The sequence below is a fragment of the Numenius arquata genome, chromosome 14 (assembly GCF_964106895.1).
Source record: "Numenius arquata chromosome 14, bNumArq3.hap1.1, whole genome shotgun sequence".
Lineage (NCBI taxonomy): Eukaryota > Metazoa > Chordata > Aves > Charadriiformes > Scolopacidae > Numenius > Numenius arquata.
The window spans coordinates 5025084-5047908 of NC_133589.1; the positions used below are offsets into that span (position 1 = coordinate 5025084).

At 56.7% G+C, this 22825-nt stretch overlaps 1 protein-coding gene across 1 annotated transcript; it reads left to right on the forward strand.

Annotated features, from left to right (window-relative positions):
• The first annotated feature begins 435 nt into the window (after positions 1–435).
• On the forward strand, positions 436–5524 carry NT5M (5',3'-nucleotidase, mitochondrial). The gene is made up of 5 exons (XM_074158621.1): positions 436–699; positions 4102–4202; positions 4596–4656; positions 5044–5158; positions 5367–5524. The coding sequence occupies exons 1-5, from the start codon at positions 436–438 to the stop codon at positions 5522–5524; spliced, it is 699 nt and encodes a 232-aa protein (XP_074014722.1).
• The last annotated feature ends 17301 nt before the right edge of the window (positions 5525–22825 follow it).

Here is a 22825-nt window from a genome sequence, read left to right on the forward strand (position 1 = left end):
GCGCGCTGGAGCCGCGCCGTCGCAGGGGCGTTTGTGCCGCTTTAAGGCGGTGCCGGCGCTCCGGGCTCGGTCAGGCACCGGGAAGAGGAACTGGGCTTTGCACTGCCGGGTCGGGGAGAACGTACCGCCGTGCCCCGGGCGGCCCCCGGCACCCCGCCGCCGCCGCCGCCGCCTGCTCCGCGCTCGCTGCAAGGGAGGGATGGGGCGGGGAGGGGGAGAAGGCGCTGGGGGCGAGGACGGGCCTTTGCATCCCCTCTGCACCCCCCCTGCACCCCCTCTGCTCCCCATTGCATCCCCCTTGCACCCCCCCCGCTTCTTCCTCCTGCGGCTTGCCGGGGCCGCCTGCTTGCAGGCTGCGTGCTTGAAATAAAGCCCCCTCCCCGCCCGGAGATCCCCCTTCCCCATCCCCTGCCCCGCCACCACCCCCCCTCCACCATGATTTTGCTGAGCAGCTTCTTGCACCTTCGGCCTCGGCGCTGCGGCCCCTTCGCTGGGCTGGGCAGGGGAGTCGGCCCCGCAGCGGGGTCCCGCAGGGCTCTGCGGGTGCTGGTGGACATGGACGGGGTGCTGGCCGACTTCGAGGGAGGCTTCCTCAAGAAGTTCAGGGCCAGGTACCCCGACAAGCCCTACATTGCCCTGGAGGACCGGAGGGGCTTCTGGGTGTCGGAGCAATACGGGCGCCTGGGACCCGAGCTGAGTGTGAGTCTATGCATCCCCCCCTGGCTCCGCGCGTGGCTCTCGTTCGTGGCTCTGCAGCTGGAGCTCCGGCCCCATGGGAGACCCACTGGCCCCCCAGCTCGTGGGTGCAGCGCTGGGGAGGGCTGCGGGTGCTGGCCGGAGCTCCCACCGAAACACAGGTACAGGAGGGCTTCCAGCGGTGCCTTTTTTTTTCCCCAGAAATCCAGCATTATTTCATGCACATCTGTCACTTTTTCCCTGCGTGCATGGTTGGAGACAGATGCAAGGAAAGGAGATCTTTCAGAACATCTGTTTTAAAATACCCCAAATTGCATTGCTGGGTTTTTCTAGCTTGGATTTGGCCAAGAAACGCACATTGATATTGCTCCTAGATGGATTATTTAGTTCCTCAACAGCAACAGGAGGGGTGGGACACAGCAGAGAAGTTGAGAGCAAACCATGCAATTGGTGCTTCACATGAGGCCTTACTTAAAATTAAAACAACCCCAAGCCCTCCCATGCCTGAAAATTATTGTATTCATTTTAATAATTAAAGCCTAAAAGTGGAAGCTCTCTTTATGTTGTTCTTTATCATTCAACGAAGGGCTGAGCGCTGCAGAAAGTCGGTTTCTGCCCCCACAAGTTTCCCATCTCGATGGGATGTTTGTGGTCTCGTCTGCGGCATGCAGTTGCACTAGTTGAAAGGTGTTACAGCAAATAACTTGTTTTTAGTGGTATGATGGCTACGAGGAAAGGAACATGCGTAAGATCTGGGGCTCTCCCAATGGTAAAGTCCTGAACAGCTTGACGAGCTGAAAGAATAACGTGTCCTCTCTAGCCAGGATTGATGAAAGGGAAACGGAGGATGTAATTCATGCAGTAAGGCAGATGCTAAAAGCTTGGCAGGGGGTAATGCATGGTGACTCTTTATTTTTTCTTGATCTTAACTACTTTGGATGTGTTAAATGAAGTGAGTTCATCTTGCGTCTGCCTGTGATCTTCTAACACCACCACAACCTTGCGCTGAAAAAATAGCAAAACTTCCACAGACCAACCTCAGGGCAGCCCTGATTTCACCCGTGGTTTCAGAGCTGGGATGAAGAGAGCAGGAGCCTGTCTGTGGCTACAGGCACATGGGCCATTCCAGTCCCCTCTCATCAGAGAGCACCATCGACCTGCTGTCGGAGAGCAGAAAATAGGAGCCAAAGAGTCCAACGAGCTGAAGGTCCCAGCTCTGAAAGAGAGAACAACACCTCAGCAATAGCCTGAGCACGCAGACCTGGCAGGATGGCGAGCCCTGGGCAGGCAGGGAAATTGCTTATGGGGAGAGATAGAAGGAGGAAATCGAGGGTCTGTCGTGGCACATGGTGGGATTCCCAGCCTGGGGGGTTTTTCCCTCTGCCGGGCAGTGTGCTGGCTGCGGTATCGCAGGGAGTTATTCTGGCTCTGGGAGCCGAGCAGGTCTTTTCTTCAAGATGAGCTTAGCTCTTCCCCCATCGAGCTTGATTGCAAAATGCTTTTTGACATAAGTGGAAGCAGAATAGCTACGGAAGTCCTTGCCGTAAGAAAACACTTCAGTGCGGTTTGAAGTGCTTTGCTGTATCAGGGCGTATTTCTCAGATGTCTCTCATGCAACTACAGTCGGTATCTCAAAAATAGAACATCATTCTTTGCTCACCGGTCTAAAGCTGCTTCAACTGGAGTTTGAAGGTTTGCCTGGCCCCGTGGCAAACTGTTAGGGTAGCTGTTCTTGCGGTGCCAGGAGGCATTTCTGCTGGCTTTCTTGCACCGAATCAGCATGTTTAATTTTGAATAGATATGAAGAAGGCTTCTTTTTCCCCTTCTCTGCACCACGAATGTTTTCTGCTTCTCAGGCAAAAGGGAAGAGTGCAACACTTGATCTGAGTACTCTTTCCTTTTAAGTTGGGTGTCTGGTCTTCTCACGTTATCTGGGATTTTTTGAGAAATACAGGGCTTCATTCTGGAATGTCATGTTAAATGCTCAGCGCCCAAATATGTAATGGGTTCATGCATTCACCTTCCTGAGAGCTGGCAAGGTGTGCAGCCAGCGTCTTGGCACAGGCAGCCAGCAGGATGAAGCAGAACGTGACTCCCCGAGTGACCCCAGTGTTTGCTCTGGGGTATTGTTTCCCCGAGCCTGGAGTTCCCAGTTGCTCATGGTTGCCTGTTTCTTCCCCTAGTATAGGTGTAGTAAAGGCAAAACGTGGTGGTTACCCACTACATTCCCACTCATCAGGCAGGAGGGAGCTGCGAGTCTAGCTGGTGTGTCCAACCAGCCAATTTGTAGCTATGAGCTTTAAGAATCATCATATAAACATCACTGAGGCTGCTCTCCCCAACCCCGATGCTCTGCTCCTCCTTACTGTGCAATGCAAGGAAGCCAGGATGGGCTTAAAATTCCTCTTGTCCCTATTCCCCTTCCTCAAATACAAAACCAGAGGTGCTCAAATTCAAGATCAATCCTCAGGGCAGGGCTCCCTTTAAAACTTCTCCCCGCCACAGGGGCTCAGCCGTGTCACAAGGCTGGGACACAGCTGCTTCCTCTGCCCGCAGCCACGCTGCAGCTCTCCCAGGCTCCCCTCCCCGACGACCTGGTGTCTGTGCAAAATAATTGCTTTGCTGGGGGGGCTGACACGCCATTACCTGTTTGAGGGAGTGCAGGGGATGCTCTTCCTTAGAGCTGTGCGGGACCCATCGCAGGCAGCCCCTGGACTCTGCCTTCGCCCCAAGGTTTTGCTCCCCATGATCTCTCTCTGCTCTGCTCTCCCTGTGTGCCATACCAGTGCTCCCCAGTTGCTGACCTGCGTGTTGTTTCAAACCCTTCCCTGGAGATGTTCTATTTGCCTGGTAGACCTTGCCCAGGCATCCCTGAGGTAAAGCATCTGCATTCATGCTGATGTGTGGTTCATCCTACAATACACTTTCTCCTGAGAGAGCAACCCGGCTGCTATTTTAAGTGGTCTGATTGAGACAAATAGGGCAGACAGCATCTGTGGCTAATCAGCACCACTTTACAGCAGGGCTAGCAGGCCACATCAGCCAGATCCACATGGAAGCGCCCCTCTGGACGCAGAGCTGGGGTTTGGTTTGGTTCCGGACAATCTCTTGTATTTCACCTTGAAGGAACGTGCTGCTCCCTCTGTGTCTGGGGTTGCACAGGCAAAAACAAGCCTGTTCCAGAGCATCTCTGATCTGAATTGTATGGGATGGGTGGAAGTTGGCAGGTGGGGAACAGAGGCACCCACAGAGGCCGGGAGGGTTAGCAGGAGGGGACCAGAGCCAGAGCTCCCACCATTCTCACTGCCACCATCCTCTGTCCTGGCAAAGAGCAGGGAAGATGCATACTCAAGGATAAGAGTAGCAAGAAGCCCTGTGCAGTAACTGCTCTCTTTCCCTTCACAGGAGAAAGCCATTAGCATATGGGAATCCAAGAACTTCTTCATCGAGCTGGACCCGCTCCCTGGGGCTGTGGAAGCTGTGAAGCAAATGGCAAATTTGGCAGAGTGAGTAGGAACCTGCCTGCGGTATTGGGAAATGGACGGGGGAGCAGCAGTGGCTTTGCAGGCTCGTCCTCCTCTCGGCAGAAGCCCCAAGTACAACATCACTGTTAAAAATGCCTCCTAGCCCACTAGGAATGGGAGGAAAGGGAGAGCTTTGACTCCTGGAGCAGCTGTCAAGAAAATCAGCCCCTTCCCTTCAGCTCTCAGTTCCCAGTAAGGGTGGCGAAAAGGGAAACATGCCTGTGCTGCAGGTGTGGGATCCTGTGGGATGGGGGATGTTCAGGCACTGAGCAGGGTCTTGCAGAGGCAACCAGGTGTGTCTCAAGGGGAGCAGGGCCTGATCAGCGTGTTTGGCCATGGATTGACACTCTGCCCACGTTTCTTTCCTCGTGCCAGCACCGATGTATTCATCTGCACAAGCCCGATCAAGAAGTACCGCTACTGCCCTTACGAGAAGGTGAGCAGGTCCAAATCTCAGCTCCCCGTCCCGTCCCACACTGCCCGGCGAGAGCCAGCTGACCATTGCGTGTTTCCAGCTGTAAAATGGCAGCGATATTTCCCTGCTCCACCAGTTTTGTTCCTAAGCATCTTTGCAGAGTGGCGGCTCCGCTGTCAGCCGAGCTCTGCCATTTGCATGCACTGAGGCGCTTGGTTTTAATATTTCATGGTGATGTCAAAAGCTGCTTGGCTTTCAAAGAGCTTGTGCTCCAGCAGCATCCGAATCCTTCCCACTAATGCACTTATTAAGCGAGATGTCCTCCCTGCATGGAGGCCAGGGCTTGTGCCGGGCTCTGCCTTGTCCGTTGGCCTTCCTGCGCTCACCGCTCACCCCTTTGCCTTCCAGTACGCCTGGGTGGAGAAGCACTTTGGCCCCGAGTTCCTCGAGCAGATCGTTCTGACACGAGATAAGACAGTGGTTTCTGCTGACCTGCTCATAGACGACAGACCTGATATAACAGGTAAGGCGGGTGCGGGGTGGCAGGAGTGACCGAAGACAGCCCCAAGGCGCAGATGGCATCAGGGGACTGATGGGCACTGGTCCCTGCCCAGCTGATTAGGCTCTTGTTAGGGGGTTGTGTCTGCAGGGTCCTCATGTGGGAGTAAGGTCAACCTCTGCATTTCGTGGAGGAGTTGTCTGGAGAATCGACCTTTCTCCTTGCTTTGCAGGGGCTGAGCTGAACCCCAGCTGGGAGCATGTGCTCTTCACGGCCTGCCACAACAAGCACCTGCAGCTGAAGCCCCCCAGCCGCAGGCTGCACTCCTGGACCGATGACTGGAAGGCCATTCTGGACAGCAAACGCCTGCCACCTGGCCGGGCCACCTAAACCCCCGCCTCCTGTGGCCACCCAGGGCTGTAGCCACCTGCTTGTGTCCCTGCAGAGTCCTACTGAAGGCTGAAACCCCAGATGGACAGACAGACAGACAGACGCTGTCCCTGCTGCGGAGAGGAAGAGGAGGAGGACCTGAAGTGTCACAGCCACCTGTACCCAGGGAGCAGACCCCAGCCTGGTTGTGCCACAAGGGACTGGCAGCAGGATTGGCTCCGTGGGTCTGGCAGCCCAGCTGGGGGGCAATTCTCCCCAGCTCTGTGGGTCTCTGGGCTGCATCTGCACTCCCCACGAGGACAGCCCGGCATTTCTGATAGATGAGGTCACCCTCAGTGTGTCACTGCCCTTGTCCAGTGCACCATGTGGCACACGCCGGCTCTCCATCCTCCTCTCTGTGTTGCAGTCGGGGATTGCTCAGGTGGTTTGTTGCATCCTTGCAGGGCTTCATACCAAGGGGCTGCCTTGGGTGACGTTTTTCTCCTGGCCAGCACCCAGGTCTGGGAAGAGGGGTGGTTGGAAGGGCACGGGGAGCTGGTGGATGCTGCCCAGGCTCCCTGCGCTGGCTCAGCTGTGCTGTTTCTTGCACCCCATACAACGGGATGGCTCCATGCTTCCCTGCAGGAAGAGTCCTTGCAGCAGGGTATGGGGACAGCACCACTCGTCCTGTGGATCCAGCCATGGGGAGGGAGTCCTGAGGCACCATCACATCTGAGATCCAGCCGTCTTCCAGCTGGCAGGAGGGATTCCTGCTCGCCCTCATCCCTGAGGACCTGCCACAGCTTTAGAGCTGATTCGGGATGAAGAGAGGGGCTCTCCTCACACCTGCTTGTTGCTTGCAAGCTGCTCACCCAGGGCATCGCTGGGGCAGTGAGCAGGCAATGGCAGTGCCAGCACCAGACCTTCCTGGGAGCCTGGCAGCTCCTGCAGGAGATCATCGCTCACCCTGCCAGACATTGATCGGACGGTAGCTCCTTGGAGTTCAAAGCCGGGGAGGTCAGCACATGCAAGTTCATGATCAAAGCACCCCATCTCCCTTTTCCTGGTGGTGTCCAACATCAGCCTGCCAGGAAAGCTCTGGGCGTGCATCTGCCGGGCGCCCTGCTTCCACGCAGAAGGTCCTGGGTGCTGCGTCCCACCAGGGTCAGGCAGTGGAATGGTTGATGCCACAGACCGTCCTGAAGTCTTCAGTGTGGAGCTGCCGGGGAGGACTCTGCCGGGTGGAGAAGCAGGGCTGGTGGAGGAGCTACAGCATCACTGAGAAGTGGGCAAAGCAGAGGCACCACAGGTCCAAAAGGCAGGTTGAGGGCTGCGTTGATGGAGGGTTGTCACAACTGCATCCATGCATGCTGTTTTCAGTCCTCGTGTCCCACAAGGGAAGAAGTTGGGGAAACGTTGCTGTTGAAGGCTGGGGAGCCCTTCAGAGGTGCCCGTGAGGCTGTTAGTTTGTTCTGCAGCTTCCTGCGGCTCCACTTCTGTCCCAGCTGTAGACATCAGGGGACAGACCATGCTGCCGGCCCCACTCACCCCTGCAGCAAGGTGTTCGGCCGCCTGCCCGGTGCCAAGGGGCTGTGGCATGTGCGGATGTCCATGCCAGCTGCCACCGCTGGATGACTGTGCTGGGGCTGCGGAGTTCTGAAGTGGCCAGTTCTAACGGGAAGCTTGAACTGCAGGGACCTGTCTGGGCCTGGCAGCAGCACCAGAAAGCAGCCGCAGCAGCTTCTCCTCCTCCTCCCTGCCCCAGAGAAGAGCCATCCCAGCTGCTGGGGAGAGCCGAGCGTCCCCTCCCTGCCTACGGTGGGGGCCAGCGCTGGGCTGCCCCAGGCAAAGCCCCGGGGACACGCCGGGTGCGTCAGGGCCGGCGTGCGTCTGCGTCACTGCTGACACCGGGGAGGCCACATGGCCCCCGCTGCTGCCTGCCCCCACACCGTCCAGCATCCCACCGCCTGCTCCCGCTCTCCTGGCCCGAGGACTCCCTGACTGCGGGAGTGAAATTCCCCACTGGGACACGTAGCCCCATGAGCCGGGGCGGTAGCCAGGGCTTGGCTGGGGTTAGCCACCCCACGCTGCTTGCTCATGCCTTTGGCTTGCCTCTTTTCTCTCCAAAGGGCCCCCATCAGCAAAAAACTATGTGAGCTCAAAGCTACATAGCTAACAAATAACCTATTTCAGCAGCGGCAGCCAGCCCCCCACCGTGCCTGGGACCTGGAGGGGCTACTAAAGTCGGTGCTTCCGAGTCTGTGCCTTCCCTGGCTGCTGTGGGGCCAGGGACGAAGCCCACGTTGTCTTGGGTTTTTCTGGAACTTGCCCCATCTCTTGGGATAGGGTGATCGTGTAAAGACAGCACAGTTTGGCCCATGGCATGGGAGTTACATACCACAAGGCTCTGTTGGGGGGGTTTTTTTTGGTGTTTTGTTTTTTTTTTGGTTTTTTTTTTTTGTTTTTTTTTTTCTGGTTTAAACCACTGTGCTTCTCCAGGTGGTAGGAGGTTTGGTTCGGGGAGGTATTTGGGGGGGGGGGGTGTGTGTTTGCAATGTACAGCCACCTGAGGTGCAGACCCCTGGCCAAGAGCTGCCTCGGCCAGAGGGTTTGCAGGTGGAAAGCTGGGACAGCGAATGACCACTGTGGGCAGCCACTACGTCTGCTGAGCATCACCTACCCTCAGCTCCGCCGCAGCCCTACTGGCCCCTTCCTGCAGCTGGGATGGCCTCATGGGGTCTGGGCTGTTTCTTTTCCCCAGTGGCACTCTTTAAAAACGAGTTGTCCAAGCTCTCCAGAGCCTTCTCGCTGCCCATCCTCCAGCCAAAACTGGAACCGGCGTGTCATTACTGCAGCTTCCCAAACCAGCCACCTTCCCTCGAGCTTGGGATGGACCCACGGGATGTGGCTCTCTGGGGGCCAGAGGGTCTTTCCCCTTTGGTGGGACATGTGATGCAGTAGAGACCACGTCGGTTCACGCCAAATATACTTGAAAGCAGAGCTGGAGTTTCTCACGCACGAGGCTCTGACTCGACGCACAGAAATCCCAGGAGGTAGCTGGCCTGTTTGCTCCTGCTGAGGTGGCTCTCCATCGCCAGACAAATTGGCTCTTTCAACGTTCAAGCCCTTCTGTGGCCAGCTAAGATGCACAGAGCTTTTGTTTTTAAATGCACATCTATAAAAGTGAGGCCGATGAGGAGCACTGCAATAAACACTGGGTTTTGTTGGCATCCAGCTTCCTAGAAACGGAGTTTGGGTTTTGCAGTTTCCCACCCGTGGCTCTGCCCTCTGTGTGGGGATGGGGGGGTTCAGCTGTGGGGTTGGGCAAGTCCCCGTGTCCCAAAAGCCTGAAACCAGCCCCCAGCAGTGCCATTACCCCCTTAGACAGAGTCCCTGTGGGCAGCAATAGGGGTGGGTTTAGGTGGCAAACAGCTTCCTAAAGATCTTTTATAATAAATAAAGCCATAAAGCGTGTCTCCTGTTGGGACGCAGAGCAGAAGCAATAGAAGGGGCTGGTGCTGTCGTGGGCTGGCTCTCCCTGGGATTTTGTACCTTGTCCATCACTGTGGGCTGGTCAACATCCACGTGCGCTGGCTGTGAGGTGTCCACAGGCTTCCCCTGCCCTCTGTGGGTGACGTGTGCCACGGGTGACCCCTGTGCTTGACCGGCGCTTGCATGCTGTAAGCAGTGCCATAGCCCTGCCGGACACGCAGGAGCGAAGGCGGGGAGGGAGGACTGCAGGACCATCCCGACAGGGCTGGGAAGATCCCCATTTGTGGATCGGGCTCTGGGGAAGGATGCTCCAGCCAGGCAGTGGCCCATGCTGGAAGCTCCAGCTCCCCAGAGCAATGCCATCCTTTCCCCAGTACAGGGACAGAGGCAGTGGGTTTGACACCAGTCCCAAGCTGGAGCTGCCGCGGTGGTGGCACTGGGGACAGGGCCATGTCTTTTGCAGCAAAGGATGGAGCAAGGTGGAGGGACCGCATCCCCACCAGCCTGGCAAGGGGTGGCAGAGCATCACGAACTGCTGGCACGCAGCTGACCTGCAAGTCTGTGTCTGCGTCTGCTCCTCCATGTTCTCCTGTGTGCCTTTTTTTAACTTGAAAAGCCTCAGGTCACAGATATCCCCGACCTTCCAGGTAACAAGAACAGTTTCGAAGGCAGGCGGAGAGGAGGGGAAAGGAGGTGGTGGTGACCTGGCCCTGGCCCTAAGCACAGGGGAGCACTTGGGTCTGGTGATGATGGGAGCCTTCATACCCTTCCTGTGGCCAGGGGCTGCTGGGCAAAGGTGGCCCTGGCCACAGCAGCGCTGCCGGCTGTGGTGGAAAGGCTGTCAAAAGCAAAGACGCTGTCTTTAACATCGTGGAAGCACTGCCCTCAGCTGCCCAAACTCACTGGAAAAGTTCTGGGAAGTTTGGATGCCCTTCTGGCAATGAAACCCCTCAGCCATCAGGAGTGGGATGGGGGTGCCAGCACCCAACCCCCTTAGGGAATTCACCCCGAGAACAGCCCAATTCACCCCGATCCAAGCTGGACCAAAGCTTACAAGACCCCGGCAGGGTGGGAGCAAGCGATGCTCACGCCTGGATCCCTGGGAAGTTGTCACCACGTGGGTGTTCGTTAGCTCTTTCTCACGTCGGCTGATGCCCAAATAACTCCGAGCCGATGCAAAGCCCAGCGAAGGGGGAGAGCGAGGGCTGCAGGGGCCGGCCGGGGCCAGCCCTGACGCAAGAGCGGCGGGTGGTGTGGGACAAAGCCAGGGCAGGGGACGGCAGGAGGATGAGTCACTCAAACACGCAGGAGGGGAAGGAAGGGAGGCAGCGATGGCTGGGCCCATGGTGGTGGCCAGACAGGGCTTTGCTTCTGCAAGGTCAACCTGCCCGATTTTGGGAGAGGAAAAGGGATGGTGGCCCGGGGTTGTTCTCAGGGCCAGGGTCCAGAGCCCAGCGTTGGGCAGGACCGCTGTGTTGATGCAGGAGAAATATCCACTAGAGGGGACTGTGCGATCGCATGTGGCAGCGCAGCAGCCATCCCGGCCGCAGAGCGGGATCCAGCTCCTCCAGCCACAGGACCAGTCCTCCATCCTCCCTCCAGCCCTCAGCCCTCCTGCTTAGCTGAGCCCGGGCTCACAATCCCCCCTGCATCCCTCCCACTGGGCACTGCGGTCTGGGGGTCACAGCTTACCTGGGGTTACAGAGAGAGGTTGATGCTGCAGGCGCTGGGGAAATGTGTTGGGCTGGACCCCACAGCGAAGCCCCCACCCAGCCGCTCACTCACACCCCCCCCCCAGCAGGATGGGGAGAGAATGAGAAGGGAAAAAGCGTGAAAAACTTGTGGATTAGAAGAGGAACTGGGGGTCTATCGGGTCCATATAGAAAAAACATACAAGCTATGACCCCCAGCAGCTCAGTGCATCCCCCCTCCTCCTCCTCCATGCCACCCTGCTCAGCTCTGCCCCCGTTCCCCCCCCAGGACCCTGCAGCTCTCCCAGGGCTGTGACTGTTCATCCTGTCCCTGTGAGCCTGAAGTTCCCCAAGGACCCAGGGCTGATACTTTGCATTTTCTTCCCACCGACCCTGAAGCCGGAGCCCGTTGTGGGGGGCAGAGGGGGAGCAGAGCCACCAGTGGCGAGGGTGGGTGGAATTGGGGAGGTTTTTGGCTATTTTCTCTCACCCTCCCCTTCTCCCCCAGCACCACAATATTGTTTCCCTCCTGGTAGGATTAATGGGGCTTTGCCTCTCTATTTGTACACAAGGACTTAAGCAATGCACTCCCCAGAGGGGAATTAAGCTTCCCTTGCCCCAGCAGTGCTGGGGAGGCCAGACCAGAGCCCATGGTGATGGCCTGCATCTGCTTTCCTGCGTCCTTCAGGGCTCCACACACGTTAACCCTGTCCTCCTGGCAAAGATCCTGCAAAATGTTTATTTGTGACTGCGTTAACAAACATGCTTGTGGAACATGTTGTGTTGAGACGTGAGCGTGCCACCCTCTCCCTGCCTCCCCGGGGCCAGACCCATGGGCGATGCGGGGCCACGGCTCATGGCTGCCAAAAACTGGCTGCTGCTGCTGCTGCACCCGTGGGCACCCCCGGGACCGGCAACCCCGAGCACGAGGACGCCTCGCCTGCTATTCCCACCAACCACCAAACCTGCCAGGAACGTCCCACCAGCGGCTCCTTCCTGGAGGCTCCCAGCTCTCCGTCCTTGAGCAGGGATGCAGCCAGGGGAAGGGTCTGACCACGATCTCGAACGTCCCTGATGTCCTGCAGCCAACGGGGCACTGACACAAGGGCTGTGGGGATCCCATCCAGCTCCATAAATACCTGTCATAGGGGAGGACACTGGTCTCAGGCCACTCTGTGGGCAGACACCCATGGAGCTGAGCTTGCATACCCCTGTCCCATGGCCACCCTTGATGGGTCTGAGCCTGTCCCAATCCACAGATCCCTTGCCCACCCGCTCCTCTTTGGCTGGCGGGTGCCAGCAATGCTGCCAGAATGGAGAAGGTGCTGTGGGGACATGGTGCCACTCATCTCCCAGAACAGACTCACTCTGAAAATATAATATTTAAAACTCTAACTTGCCAGAATTTGGGGCGAACTTGCTTTGGCTGTGGCCGGGTCAATGCCCCATGTCCCAGAGTCTCCGTTCAGCATCCCCAGGTATCCAGGACTGGAGCCGTGTCCAGATTCTTGGGATCCAAAAAAGGGAGATTAACGGCAGCAACTGAAAGACTATTAGTGAGATATCAGGTGAGAATGCTTGAGGGTCTATGGAAACATATCTAGCTGTCCCCAAACCCCACAGATCCCCTGTGACCTGCTCGGTGCCCGTGGCACGTTTCCATCATGCCAGCCCAGATGGGCAGCACCTGCGCTGCTTTCAACGCTTCCACCTCTGCCTGTGATGGTGGTGATGGCAGTGAGTCATCTAACAGCTCCCGGGGACAGCTCCAAAAAGCTGGCGGACTTGGGGAATTTCCCAGAGGTGCTGGGAGATGCGGCAGGGGCAGCTATGGATGCCAGGAATTGGCCTCTGTTTGGTAAAGGGGAGGCGAGGGGGGTCCCACTGTGTGTGCTGGGAGGTGCACCAGGACTGGGGGCAGCTTGTGCTGCATGGGACGAGGATTTCCTAGGAGAAGGGATGGGAAAGGCAGGGACCTGCTGCACTTAGTGCCGCAAAGCCACCAGCACACAGTGTTGGTGCCACCCGAGCCAGGCTCAGTGCCACCACTGCCATACTGCTGCTGAAGGCACCAGCTGGGAGCAGCCAGTGCCTGCTCCCAGCCAGCTCTCGGTGGGACTGGGATTACTGGTGCCCATGTCACCCTGCCTGCCTGCCTGCACAAGGCTTTTGGCTGAGCACCAGCTGGGAACCACCTGGCTCATCACCCCAACCTGGCAGGGGCTGCTGGGGACAAGCCGTGCCTCGTCCTGCCGGGGGGGCCCTGCTTCCTTTCCCTCCCACTTACAGCCACGCCAGCTAATGACTCCATCAGCCCTGAGGAATCATCACAGGGAGCCGGTCCCTGAAGCTTTTCAGGTGTTACCACCCCCTCCTCTTGGAGGCATCGCCTTTGCTCTCCATCCCAGACCCCATCCAGGGCTCCTGGCATCCTCTGGAAAAGCAAACTCACGCCTTGGATGGCCATTTTATCACAGATTTTCCTCTTTCCAGTCCAGCAGCGCTGTCTCACAGCTGTGCTTCCTGCTCATCCATCTTGTACACATCCTTTTTTATCATGGGGAAAGTGCTCCTGAGCTGGCTCTTGGGGATGGGCACTGGTGCAGGTGGCAGCCACAGCCCAGCCGGGCACAGCACCTCTCTACAGCTCGGGACACAAGCGCTGCCGTGCCAGAACTGCTTCACCCTTGCAATGGGGCTCCTCTCTGAAGATGCCAGTTTGTTCTCTGCAAGACATACCAGCCTCCGAGGAAACATGTTGGTCCTCCTTTGGACCTCCTTGGTCCAAAATCAACCTCTGGGTTACCCACGACTGACTTTTCAGATGATGAAAACAGAGGCACAAGATATGCTATAGTTCCTTCATATATAGTGGTGTTGGGACTGGGCTTGGGACACTTATGGTCAGTAAGAAAATAAGGAGGTGAGTGTCCCACCCCTGTCAGCACGGGTCAGGACCCAGCTCTGTGATGGGCTCCCTGCTTTTGGGTCTTCATAAATAGAAGCCACAAAGAGTCTGCAAAAAAGGGCAAAGCTTCATTTCTAGTGTGGCCTCAGGGCACGATGCTGGACTCCAGCATCCCTCAGCCATCACACCCCCACGCACAGGGCTTTTGCAACAGTAATTGTTGCTTAAAAGGGTTTCAGAAGTACCTGAACCTTTAGGCTGCGTGTTCCCAAGAAGCCATAAACCCTTTTGCATCTTTCTCCCAAAATTTCAGCTTTCCAGCCCCGGCGATGACCCAACACGCAGCCAGCCTGAGGGACTCTGATGTTTTCTGCAATTCCCAGCTTTGCAGCGTGTCTATCGAACGTGCCAGGAGCAGCGTTCCCAGTACAGCACCTGCTTTCTCTGTGCCGCGTTGTTTCCCCAAAGCCCAGGAGAACGGCAGCAGCTCCACGCAGTCTGACCCCCGTCAGACCCAACTGGCTCCGTCCTGCTCAGAGGTGGTTGCTTCATCCCAAACTAGCTAATTCTTGCTGCTTTTTATTTTTTTCTATTCTTGCTTTTGAAGGAGGGAGAGGAGAACAAAACAGCCCTCGGGGTGAAGTTACCTTCTTAATTAACAAGGCTGAGAGCTTTACAGATACTGTGCAGAAGGAGAGAAAAATAAGGAAAACTGGGCAAAACCGGAAAGGATTGGGCTCAATTGTCAGACCAATTAACCTAGATCCGCACTCTCCCTCTGGATGAATAGCTCGTTATTATGTAATTGCTCAGGCCCGGCTCCTGATGGAGAGAAATTAAAATCAGACACTTAACAAGGCAACCTGGTGTGGAGACGGGATGTGGGAGCTGCCCAGGGAAGTCATCCATGAGGCAAAAATCAAGCAAGAGCTGGAGATGTTCAGGGAGAGCTTGAGCCCGAGCTTAGAGGATCTTGCTGAAATCTGCCTTATCTGGACTGTTTGCACCATCCTGGATCCAAAATGTGGCCGGGCTGGGGGATAATTTGGAAAGGCCCTAGAGATGGTGAGCAGGCAGGGGGCCCTGATTTAGCCAAGCACTTAAGCGTCTGCATAATTGCAATGTAGCTGCAAGTCCAGGATAGCTCAGCAAGGGGTTTAAGCAGGATACGTGGTGTGCTCAGTCAGGGACAAAGTGATTCCGGAGCTCTTTTGTCTGGAGAAGAAATAAAATTCATTGTAAGTCCTACTTGACCCTTTCCTCCATGCTCTGAATTAGGACCCATCCGCTCAGAGAGGAGGAAAAATTCCATCATTACAGACTTTTAAATCTATACCTAATAAAAAAAAGCCACTAATTCTAATGAAACAACCTGAGAAAACTAGCCAGTGCTGTAGCTGAGCAGGCTTTTCCTTCTGTAGGGTTGATGAGTTCATACGCAGTGGGAAATTTAAACGCAATGTTTGGGAAAGGGCTGCAGGTTTCGATATTAGCTTAAGAGTGGACAAACATGTTTTTCTGCTGCTGAAGTGGAAGGGGATCTCCTTGCTGGAGGGTTGGCCTTTCCCATCCCCCATGTTTTCATTTACCTCTTTTCCTGCCTGCAAATTACCCGTGGAGAGAGTTCAAGCTGCAGAATAACACCATGCACGGCTGCACGGCCCATGCTCAAGGTGCGATAGCAGCTTTGCTTCCATCCGAGCCGTGCCAGCACCAGCCGGCTGCCATCCACAGCCACTCACCCTCCTGGCTCAGCACCTTGTGATATCTGCATTCCCCCAGGATTTTTTGGGGTGCAGCTGATGTGTCTGCCTCGTGCTGGCTTTAAACTTGTTTCCAGCCCCTTGGCCAAGCCCCCAGCCCTGACCCCCACCCTGAGCAAAACCCCACCGCAGCGTGAGCTGCAGGGATGTTGCTTGCTGTGCAATATAAAGCAGGTATCTTTAAATAAAAAAAAGCACTGAATACCTTATACTAAGCAGTTTTAGCTTGTCCCAGTACCAGGCATCCTCTGCTGCCACATCCAGTGCCCCCAGTATCAGCCACAAGGCTGGGATGGTCATCCTATGGGGCTGAGCCCTGGGTACAGCTTTAACCAACTTGCCCCAATCATGCTTGGCAGCTGCTTTAATATTTGCTAATGAGCTGGGTGTCCTGAGAGGTCGTCAAAACTGCCACAGGTGAAGTGGAGACCTGTAAAGGGCTAGAGGAGCCCATCAAACCCTCCATCCCCGGCTGGCAAACCCCCAAGGTGCCAGCAGCACAACATGCCTTTAGGGAAACCGCCAGGGCTTTGGCTACAGCACGTGTATTTATTGACATGGAAAACAGCCGCCCTTTGTTTTCCAGCTCCATGCCCTGGGCACAACCCGCAGCCACCAACACCCTTCAAAACATCCCTCTCCCGGGATGCTCAGCGTCTGCCACTCTCCGAGCGGGGCTGAAGGGCCCGTGTGTGCTCGAATTGATGCTGAAACGGGCTCAGGATTTTCCTACGAATGCCCCAGGATTAAATTAAAAAGGATTTAAGCAGATGGTCGGTTCTCTGCTCTTAGTAGTTGGCAAAATGGGAACCATATCGCTGAACTGTCTACCAGCACTAATTAATGTTTGTAAAGCGCTCTGCTCTGCAAACTGCTGCCTACGTGCTAAGTGCTATCATTAGTATTATTACTAAGCTATTTATGCCTGTTCCAGTGCTTTCTCTTCCTTGTCCCAAAGGGCTTTTCCTCTTCCCTGTGCAGATGTACTGGGGCTGGGAAGAGGAATCGGCCCTCCCAGGTTCCGGCTGGCTCTAGCCCAGGCTCAGATCCCCAGTTTGCCGGCAAAACCCTCTGGTTGTGCCAGTAAAACCCTACGGCCAGAGCCACTGGCTCCATGGTGAGGGCAGGAGGAGCTGGGGAGCTGGAGGGTCTGCCTGATGATGGGGTTTAGCATCATGGTGCCCAACCGTGGGTGAGATGGTTGTCTTGCTGCCTCTCCTGATTGCAAAATGGACGTGATGCTGCTTCCCTGCCTCCTCCGTGTTCCTGCAGGGAAAAGCTTTCTTGTGCTCGTAGGGGCTATTTGCATCCTTCTCTCTGTTGCTGCATGGCAAAGGGTTTTGCACGAGAAGGGAGGGATCACTCATCCTTCCTAATGACCTAAGAGGAGATGGAGGCACAGAGGAGGTTCAATGACGGATGAGCTCAACCGTGGTCCATGACAGGCCCTTGTCCCCATGCAACAACCAGGTAGTGACGTCTGCTGCCACCAGCAGATGGGACGATGCCTTCCCTATGAATAACCATCCTTGCAAGACAGTATTCTGCCAGAACGAAATTGCAGCTGATGCTTCCAGAAAGCAGTGAGAGGGCAACGATCCGCTCCTGGGTGTGCGGAGCAGCCAGCGCTCCCCACAGCCCGCACCGAAACTTCAGAGCACGAGGTCCTTACCCTGATCCATGCTCCCGAGACACTGCTTTGAAATCCTTTGCTCAATTAACCTAACCAGGCAGGATGTTCCTGAACATCCCCACTGACATCTTTTTGATACCAAAGTGGCTTTCGTGACTCGGTCGGGAAGGAAGCTGCCCAAGACAAGAAACTGGGGCAGCACCCGAGAGGGACCAATGGAAATAGAGAATGTGCTGAGCCGGGTACCCAGTCTGCTACAGGGATGCAGCAGGGAGCATCCACACCTCTGCTCATTTGGGATGAGGAGGGCACCTTCACTGCAGTCACCTGCACAAACAGGAAAATAACTGGGCTGAGGACCGATGCTATGCTTCCGATGGGAGGTTTAGGGCATGAATCATCCTGGCTTTTTCCTCCCATAGCAAGCGGGTGAGATGAAATGAGGCTCAGAAAGCTGGATGCGGGATGCAGGCAGAGCAGGCAGCTCCTGGAGCAGGAGCAGAGCTCGCTCTGGCCAGGGAAGAAACCAGCCCAGGTAACATCAACCCACTGTTGCCCAGGGCCAGGGTGCATTTTCTTCGCACAGGTTGTTTGGGCCAAACAAAGAAGAGCAGAAAAAAAAACAGCTCCAGCAAGCCTGCGATCAACACTTTCTGCGTGGTTTGAATTATCCATGACTTTTGACCCAAGATTAAATCTAGTGTGTAACTGGTGGTTATATATTGAGTCATATGAGCAGGCTAATCGCAGGAACCCCATGTTCTCCAAACAGCCTGTGCCCCGCTGGGGCCGACTGCAAACCCCTCACGTTTTCTAGCCGAAGCACCCTGCAGCTTCTGCATCATCCTTTTAATTCAATACTTACAAACCTTTTTTTTTTTTTGTCCGACCAATATCTCAAGCCCAGAACAAAACAAACCCAGCAACGCCGTGAGCGGCCAGCCCAAGGAAGCTAGATTTCCCGTCAAGTTTTGCTGCTCGGTGGCTGCTCTGGTGTCTAGTAAAGGGCTGGGCTCACGCTGCAGCGTTTTTCTCAGCGGGAGCTGCCTCTCTTCTCCATCAGCAATTCTTCTGACGCGCATAGAAATAGCCTTTTGACTTCTACCTCTGTGTGCAATTTGGCTGAAAATGAGCACTGGAGTTGGAAAGTATTAGCAGGGGGTAAGTGGCAGGCAAATGGGCTCTCCCAGGGCGCGATGCCCGCCTCGATACCCACTGGGAAGGTAGAAGGAGTTGGCACAGCCTGGCCCTGGCTCTCCCCAAACTCATTTTTAGCATTTTGCACCTCCTTTACCTCTCCTTGGGGCTGTGGGAGGCTGAACCGATTCACCTCTGCTGGAGAGCCCAGGTAAGAGCCGTAAAAGGCCGTTATCGGCAACAGCGATCAGGTAATACTCCCGTGAGTACAATCCTGTGGGCTCCCAGGGTGTTTCCCAGCACCGGTGACCAGGACGGGGCTGGCACAGCCCATGTGTGCTGGAGCCCTTTGCCTTCCCTCTGCCCGGGGCAGGCTGGGCAGCAGGGATAGCCTGGGGACCCCGGGAGGACCCAAACCAGGGCTGATCTGGGGTCTGCCCAGGTCCCTGAAAGGCTCCAGTGGGTGGGAAGTGTTTTGGGGGTCCCCACGGATCCACACACACCCGGTCAGCAGCGGGGACCTTGCAGGAGCAAGGCAGCGAGGGACACACGGGGGATGCGGAGGGAGCAGGGCAAGGGTCCCACCACCCCAGATCCAAGGAGGTTTGGGGCTGCGGGGAGAGACACACGGCTCTTTGCAGCAAGGATAAATTAAGGCTAAATCAGCTCTTTCTTCCTGCCATAACTCAATGGTTGGTAGAAACCCAAGGGGAAGAGCATGACCTTGGTATGGGCTGGTTGTGTGTCCAGCCGCACTGGTACGGAGCTGCTCAAGAGGCGTTTCATCACCAAAGGCTCTTTGTCCGGAAGGCCAGCCACTGTCCCCAGCTGTCCCAGGAGGGATGCTGGTGACGTGGGAAGTGGGGAACACTTCAGCCTCAGGTTCAGAAAGGGGACAGCCCCATCCTGATGGCCCTAGGATCCTTGTGAGGTCCCCAGAGGATGGCGGTCCCCAGCAGTCCCCCAGCCAGCGCTGGCTTCGGAGTGACCCTGCCACCTCCAGCACCCCAGGTGTCCCCCAGCTCATGGCAGCCCCCAACCCTGCGCACCCGATCCTGCCATAGGGACCTCCCCACGTTCCCTTGTCTTCCATCCCAGCTCCTTGCTGGTCTGAACTGGTGCAGGTATTGGCGCTGGGCTTTCACCTGCTCTCAGCCAAGGTGGTTCTGCATCACTTTGCAGCGAAAATAAAGAACCAGCTGGAGGGGAAAAATCCATGGTTAGTAAACAGAGCTGAGCAACCGCAGACCTCTCACCCAGGAGAGGAGGGGGGCAGGGAAAGCAGAGCCGCCTGGGGCACCCAGGGCTGGATTTCGACACCCTGCAGAAGACAAGATGCTCTTATTTAATCGTCTGGGTCCCAACTCTCCCTGCGCTGCCCCACGTGCGGCGGCGGCGGGGGCGGCTGTTTGGTCTGGCCAAGGAGCCCCGCGCCGATAAGGAGGAGCCGGGCAGGAAGGGAACGGGGGCCGCTGACAGCCGAGGGGAAGCGGTTGGGGTTTGGGGTCGGCTCTCAGGGCTGGCTTTGCCCTCTCCCCTCTCCACTCCCCCGCAGAGGGGGACAATGGAGCAAGGAGAGGTGCCTGGGGGTGTCCCCAGGCCCCGGTTACTCGGTAACCCCTTATTTCAACAGCCCCTCTGCCTTGCTTTATTTCTCAGGTGATTTTTCAAAGTCCAACACCACATCTGCTACCACTTGCCCTGAACTGCATTGCCTTTGGGTCACCTGGTGTCCCTCCTGACAGTGCCAGCTCCCACCACATCCCTCCTGGATGGGGGCAGAGGAGCCAACCCCTGAACTAGAAGCAAAGATTTGCATTTTAAAATCTCATGTCTGTTTTTTTCCAGGAGGGGGACGGGGGACTCTGAACACATCCACCCTGTCACCCATCCTGTGGATGCCACCGCTGTCCTCAGGGGACACTCATCTGTCCCCATGACTTTGCCCTGCATGGCCAGGTAAGGTCACCCCGGGACAGTCCTGGTGTTGGGTTCCTTCGGTGCCGGCTGCGACGGCTCCATCCCGCTCCACCTCTGGCATAAATCACGGCAAGCTATAAATCCCCGCCAGCCCTCAGGGACCCATCCCTGGGGAGGGCAACGGTTCAGCCCTGAGGCAGCAAAAACAAAGATCGTGTTTTTCGCAGGGACAATATTACCCGCAGGCACAAACAAGAGCCCCGGAGCAGGGGGGTGCTGGCACGGCGGCACCTCGGGGCGGCACCCATCCAGCCGGACCCGTGCGGAGACGACTCGGGGCACAGACCTTCGGCAGGGCACATGCTTCCAGCTGGATCCAGTCCCTGACCTGGCTCCTGCGTGAACCCTAATGCCGGCACAAGGAAAAGGGACGGATCAGGGCAACGGGGTCGTGGGGGACAGGGATACACAGCATTGGGGGGTTCAAGGCGATGCCAGGTGTTACTGCGCCACGGAGGGGCTGTAGCCAAAGGAGACAGGGACAGAGCTGCCCTGGGGGGTCCCCACACCTTCCCCAGCCTCACGCTTTACAAACCCTCCTATTCCCAGCCCCATAGCAGCTCCTGGTCCGTGGGGACCTGTCCCCATCCAGCCCTGGCTAAGCTCTAACAGCAGAAGCGTTTGGGGAGATTTGGGGAGATTTTGGACCAAACGCCACAGGACACGCAAACAGCCTCACACCGGCTTTCTGTGGCACAGGCAGTTGAGAACAGGCTTTATTTTTCCTAGTGAACTCCTTAAGTCCCCACTGCTGAGATTACCTGGGAATCATGATTTTCTTTTAAAAAAACGTGTTTCCCTGCCATGACAGATGCCACAGAAAGCCTGAGCCTGTGAAGGGTGGCATGAATTTGTCACTCAACAAGATTAAATGGGCTCTTGGCACACGAGAGGGACAGGAGACCCCGGCGGGCGAGTGCGAGTGGCTCCCAGGGAATTATTGGGTACATCCCAGGGATTTTCTGGGAAGTACTGGAAGGAGCCTCCTTGCCGGCAGCGACTGCCACGCACACCGACGTGGCAGGGCCTGTGTTATTTCTCATGACCGGCCGGCTCCACAATCTCTTCTACGGGAACCCAGTAGATTATTTCTCCATTTGTGGGTGTGGGAGATTGATAAGGAGAGGGGCCGGGAAGCAGAGAGTCACTGAGCTTTTTGCCCTTGGGGCTACTCCAGGGCAGGCAGTGGGTGACAGCAAGATGCCACGTCCCCACCGGCTGGCTATCGAGGGGGTGCGGTGATTTGCTTTTTCTTCTAGAAATAGCCCTTTTCACACTAAAGGAAAGAAAAAATACCCTCATCATCTGCTGCCTGCCTGCCTCAGGGCCGATACATTGAGCAGCAAAACGGTGCCAGCCCTGCGCAGGGAGAGGCTGCCCAGCGGCATCTTCCTAATTTTGGTGATGCAGGCTCACATTGTCCCTAATTTCTGTGACTTGAAGGTCCCCAGGTGAGGACCAGCCAACCCTGCTAATGGCCAGATGTGGGGCTCAATCCTCCTTTTCCCCATGTGATGGGCATAAGCACGGCCTCGCTGCAAGCCACAGCTGCTCCCTGCCCTCCTGTCCCCAGCTGTGTCCCCACAGCAGGGTCCGGGGTCGCTGGCCAGGGGCCAGTGGGTGGCCACCAGCCAGGTTTTAGGGGTGAGGCAAGGTGGGGACAGGCTGGTTTTCTAGTTCAGTGCCCTGTGCCACCGAGGGCAACAGTCACATTGTGCATCAAGCAGCGGCACAAACTCCCTGACCTCCCCGGGGCTCACCAGCCACACGAGCCGTGGCGAGAGCCGTCAGGGTTTCCAGCTGAAGGCTGGCCCTTCGCGAGAGCTGCTCGTCCCTGCTGGCGGCCCTGGGCGAGCACCCCCAGCCCGCCTGGCTGCAGGAGAGGACAGGGAGAGCTTTGGGCTCTGCCGCCGAAGGACAAAATGGGAACGCTGCAAGGGTGCAGCGAGGCTGTCCAGGGTGTCAGAACGCGGTCCCCCCGCCCAGCAGCAGCCAGGATGCCGGAACATCCCAGGAACAGCCCGAAGGTCCCGTTCCAGCTCCCGAACTGAAAACAAAAGTGCGTTTTGTTCCTGTCCTGTTTTGAAAGCCAGAAAGGTCGGGGCCACGAGAGCCCTGCCAGGCTGGGTGGCACTGCCAGCTCCCGCTGCCTGCCCCGGCCTCGGCACACAGGGGGACCAATGTGCCACAGCTCCTGCCTGGCTGCAAGGCTCCTTGCTGGCAGCGCCGGGCTGGTGAGAGCTGGGGGGCCCTCCCCAAAAGCCCACGTATGGAGCATCTTGCACCCCAGTTCCTGCTTTCTTTCCTGCTCCCTGCACTGCGTGGGGAGAGGGAAGGGAAGATGCCGTCGGAATCTGCATCTGGAAGGACCACACCATGGACCCCCTATGCCCAGCATGGCCTTGAAACCTCCAATGCCCTACTGCAAAACGCCATCAGCTCCTGAGATCTGCCCTGCCACTGTGAAGGGATTTCCTAATTCACCTCCAAATCCCCCAAGCCCCAAGGCGGCTTCATTCTCCTTAGGCAGGGCCATCGTTAGAGGGGCCAGTGACGCTGGCATCAAGGGCTTTGTGGGCAGCCCTCCTGCTGGGATGGGTGGGGGAGAAATGCAAAGGGTGTCTACGTCAGGAACAGCAGCATGGCCCTGCCATCGCCATGTCAGGCTCTGAACTGTCCCCCTCATCCCCGTGCTCGGTGCCTGCATGTGCTGCTGCC

Bases quoted from the DNA above. Each gene is read 5' to 3' on its own strand.
- NT5M (XM_074158621.1), top strand. From the start codon at position 436: ATGATTTTGCTGAGCAGCTTCTTGCACCTTCGGCCTCGGCGCTGCGGC. The intron at 700-4,101 runs GTGAGTCTATGC...TTCCCTTCACAG, and splicing joins GCCTGGGACCCGAGCTGAGT to GAGAAAGCCATTAGCATATG. The intron at 4,203-4,595 runs GTGAGTAGGAAC...TCCTCGTGCCAG, and splicing joins CAAATGGCAAATTTGGCAGA to CACCGATGTATTCATCTGCA.